This window comes from Anser brachyrhynchus (assembly GCF_964034855.1).
Source record: "Anser brachyrhynchus genome assembly, chromosome: 8".
NCBI lineage: Eukaryota > Metazoa > Chordata > Aves > Anseriformes > Anatidae > Anser > Anser brachyrhynchus.
In genome coordinates, this window is record NC_137702.1 from 30,482,656 (window position 1) to 30,487,220 (window position 4,565).

Sequence of the window (4,565 nt, forward strand, 5' to 3'; positions counted from 1 at the left end):
ACTGGAAGTTTGTTTTTGAAGGTGTTAATTATCTTGTCTGCTTCTTTCCTTCTTTCCATGCTAACCAAAGTTAAAAAAAAAAAAAAAAAAAAAAAGTTCCTTGAATGGTTAGAACACCATCATGTGAAACACTAGCATAGAGGCAAGTAACAAAACATTTTCAGAAAGGTGGACTAAGTGCAAGTGCAGGAAACCCGGTGTTTTAATTCCTTACTATTGACTAAGCAATATGTCTGTTCCAGAAACAAAGGAAGGGGGATTAAAAAGTCTCTGTCTGACTGGACAGAGCCCTGAGCAACCTGCTGACAGAGTTGACACTGCTTTGAGCAAGGATATTGGACTAGATGATCTCCAGGCATCCTTCGAACCATTCTGTGTGAAATAACGTAAATGTATTTAATGAAGCTAACTAATGGATAATTGGAGAGAGAGAAAAGCTTTACAAGTAAGGGAGAAAAGCTGTGTTTTAAGATCAGACTTACAAAGAGAGAAAGCAGGAGAGGGATGAAAGTATTCAGAAAAACTCTTCCAAGCAGTAGGATTTGTAGAGAAGGCTCTCTGTGAAAAATAACAGTAATACAGCTACTCACTTTCATAGTCTATCTTTGTTAAAGGCACGAAAATGGAGTTAGACCATATCGGTGTGGTTAAGAATTTTCTCCATCTAAAGAAAATGAATGTCACAAATTGTATCAGGTTTAAAGCTCAGACCCTGTCTGAGCCCTGCACTACAGACTGTACTGCTTTTGCCTCTGGGCATATCCCGGTTAGAGTAGGGCAGGGACGCTGCACGCAGTGTGCTGGCGATTTTTCACCACCCTCATCCAGTGTCCGAAAAATTGCCGTGCCTGGAACAATAAAATAAGTACCTGCAATATTGTTAGCTCTGCTGGTTGGCATCAAATTAGAGGAAGACTGGGCCACACTTTTTGTCCTCTATTTTTAAAAATCAAGGGAAGAGTTATTATAAATAAACTCTTGCCTGCGGGCTTTCTTTTCCTATTTGTTTGTGCAATGTCAGGGAAATCCTTCATTATAAAGATTATTTTGCTTTCAGGAACATATAAAACATTTTAGTTTGCCGAAAGTTTTGCTTTGTAGAAAGCAACACATCAGGTCTTAGTAAATTTATTTCTTTTATAAGCATTGTGCTGAAAGGAAAACCCAGCAAAAAATAAATAGAGCAAAAAGGGAAGTGATAGGAAGGAGGAAGATAAATCTGCAAGGATGTATAGCCACTGGCTACTGAACCTCTAGCTGCGTCCTGCCCCTGTGTATGCTTTAAAGACCTGGCTTATTCCATTAAAACCTTATTATTATTATTATTATTTTCCTCCAGTGCTGCTACCTCCACCCAGTTCACCTCATCACAACAAACCGTTAGACACATCTTGTGGTCCTTGAGTGTGTCTAGGTGGAATCCGTGGTGGTTTTGCTCTTTGTGAGGGTTGTTTGGCAGGAAGAATAGGCCTGTTTGCAAATGTTTAGGGAAATTGTTTATGACCAATTTGCATGCAGGAGGGAAAGCCTATTTTTGCGTGGATATATTCAATCATTTTGTTCAAATCTTTCAGTGCTTTAGTATATTTTTTTTTCCTCTTGCATTAGATTTATTTTCTGCATTATCACAGCTCATTTCGGGTCTGTATTTAAGATTAACATTCACGCTACACTCATTTTAGGTGAGAACAGCTTTTAGAGGTTAAATTGTCCTTCTTGGGAAAAGAAACAGTACAATGTAACTTAAGCTGCATTTTAAGCACTTAACCTATCTGTCTGTCTCTATCTGCTTATAGCAATCAATTTGTACAGTTATACAATTAATGAGTAGTTTGTGAGTCATTCACTGAAATATATTCACAGAGAACATTTGAACAATTCTGGATACCAAACGCATTAACAAAAACTGCTTTTAAAATGGAAAATTATGTTTATTACTCACATGTGCACATACAATGGAGTTGGCCAAAAGCCTTTCCATAAGTCTTTCTTTGCTGTCATTCTCTCGGATTCAAATTCAAAGACTTTAGTGTAAGAGTTCAATATATCAATGTTAGTTTCAGCAGATCTCCCAACTTCCAAATATGTAGGTGGAAAAAAAGTGCTACCATTTAAAAAATGAGTTTATTTCAGTCTTGCAGTCCAGGAATTTCTATGTTGGCATAACAAACAACATTTTGCAGTTGAAATTTTAGATAAGAAAGGCTTAAAAAAATAAAAATAAATAAAAGGGTGAAATCAAACCTTAAAAAAATTTAAAGATAATTTCTTTCCTTTTTTTTTCCTGATTTGTCAGCTAACAAAAGTTCTTTACAGGTAGAGTACAGGGCTGTTTGTTCTTCTAAATGTTTGTATTCTCCCAGTGTAGGAAAAGTCCAGTGGAGTAAGAGATGCAGGAGGCAGTGTGTGACTTAGAAGGGAGGATGTGGGTGGCTGTCTGGCTTATTATAAAGTGACTGAAACAGCTGCTAGCTGGGTGAGGTCACAGTACTGAAGGGAGTTGGGTCCCAAGTGCTAGGGATCTTCAAAAATTAGCTTTTCTCAAAATGTCCTCCATTAGGGACACATTCAGATTCACATCATTTAGGGTAGAGTAATTTCACCACTTTCATTGCTTTTACGCCATTGTAATCAGAAAATCTAACCCCCAAATGTATCCTCTCTGTCCAAGGAATCTAAGGTCTGGGGTCAGAATGTGAGGCATGAATCCGGGCAACTCCAGAGCAAAACAGATAAGTGAACTCAGGTTTAGAAACACCCATAAACAAAATGCACTAAATCAAAAATAACCAAAACAAAGCAAAAGAGTCATCCTCTCCATACTTATCGTCATGGATAACACAGGGTAAAAATACGTTCTTAAAAAAAAAAATCAACAAACAATAACAACAACAAAGCAAACAGAGGCAGCAATTTTTAAGTAGCTGAGATTTTTTTTACTCTTTTACGGAAAGTCTTCCCTCCATCTCCACCAGTGGTTCTTTTTGTCCTGGTGAAGAAGTCGGTTGCTGTTGTGTTGTTTGTTGTTTTTTTGGTCGTTTTTTGGTGTTGGTTTGTTGTTTGTTTTTGTTTGTTTGTTTGTTTATTTGCTTTCTTTTAAGGCTAGAAGAAGCTGCTGTGATCTTATGGTGGAATTTCTTAGGAACACAGGCTCTATACAGCTTCACTGTATTAGAAATTCCTGCCTTATTTTGTTGTATTTATTGACTCAAGCATCTGAGTGAGCAAAGATTTTAATTCTACCTACAACAGCCTGATTAGGATGCTGTTCGGTATCTGCACATGGGAAAAGATTTACTCTCTACAATTTTTACAGTATTAGATGCAACATTTATATTGAAAGCATTTTGCTTTGACTCTCCAGAGAAAATGCCATCTTTAAAACTGAAAACAAAAGTGACTGTGGTGTTACAGTCATAAAGTGTATGTTCTTCTTTGATCCCAAATCAGTCAAATTTTTGTCACTCTTGAAGTGTTCTTATTCAATAATAGATTTGCATGTATTGATATGTATCCCATGGCATAGGATACATAAAATCTTAAAAAGGAGATGAGGGCAAAGGTGCAGTAACTCCATGTATACTGAGTCAAGGGTGACAGACTGCAAAGTGATCTTGCCCTTGAATGCTTCCCCTCATTTACTGCAAGTCCCTACATTTCGTAGAATATCCCAAGTTGGAAGGGACCCACAAGGATCATTGAGTCCAACTCCCGCCTCTGCACAGAGCTGCCTAAAAATCAAACTGTATGTCTGAGAGCATTGTCTAAATGCTTCTCGAACTCCAGCAGGCTCAGTCCTGTGACCACTGCCCTGGGGGGCCTGTCCCAGTGCCCGACCACCCCCTTGGTGAAGAAACTTTTCCTAACGTCCACTTCTCATAAGTCAGCAGCTGAAAAGAATACTGGGTCTGTCAGACACCAGGGGTCTGTTTTTTTTTGTTTTGTTTTGTTTTGTTTTTTTCATGTTTCACGTATGCGTATGTGTGTTTTTCTCCTTTTTTTTAACCTCACTACTACTGGCTGCTGTAGGAAACAACTACCTATTCAGAAAGTCCATACAAACCTTTGGATTGAACCAGGCTAGCAGTACAAGATATGAAATAACTGTTTCATTATTATTATTTCGTTATTTTCAGCATGGCATATCATCTCAGCATGAATGCTTTTTGGGCAGAAACTGTTCCATGTGCAAGTGTTTTGTATATTTTACTGATTTGCAAGCCTGAACACCTAATAGAATTATTGAAAAAATTGTTATTATATATGAATGCTTCCCTTATCAAGGTTAACAGTAAATTATATAAAAATGAATCAGCAAAAATTACTTTTTTTTTTTTACAGTCCTTATATGGTGCTGAAGTTTCTACTACTCCAGAACTACCACTCTTCTATACTCCTATAGATTTAGTAGACATCAGTGTAGAAATGGCTGGACTGAAGTTTCCAAATCCTTTTGGCATTGCCAGTGCAACCCCTGCTACGAGTTCTTCAATGATTCGAAGAGCTTTTGAAGCTGGTTGGGGCTTTGCTGTCACTAAAACATTCTCCCTGGATAAGGTAAGAAA

General features: G+C 37.6%; 1 protein-coding gene across 7 annotated transcripts in view; it reads left to right on the top strand.

Annotated features, from left to right (window-relative positions):
• DPYD (dihydropyrimidine dehydrogenase) overlaps nucleotides 1-4,565 on the top strand; it is a 352,451-nt gene that overhangs the window by 183,722 nt on the left and 164,164 nt on the right. For all 7 annotated transcript variants that reach the window (XM_080603522.1, XM_080603523.1, XM_080603524.1 and 4 more), the window contains one exon: nucleotides 4,342-4,557. In XM_080603522.1, the coding sequence (XP_080459648.1) occupies nucleotides 4,342-4,557 (216 nt within the window). The remainder of the gene's footprint in view (nucleotides 1-4,341; nucleotides 4,558-4,565) is intronic.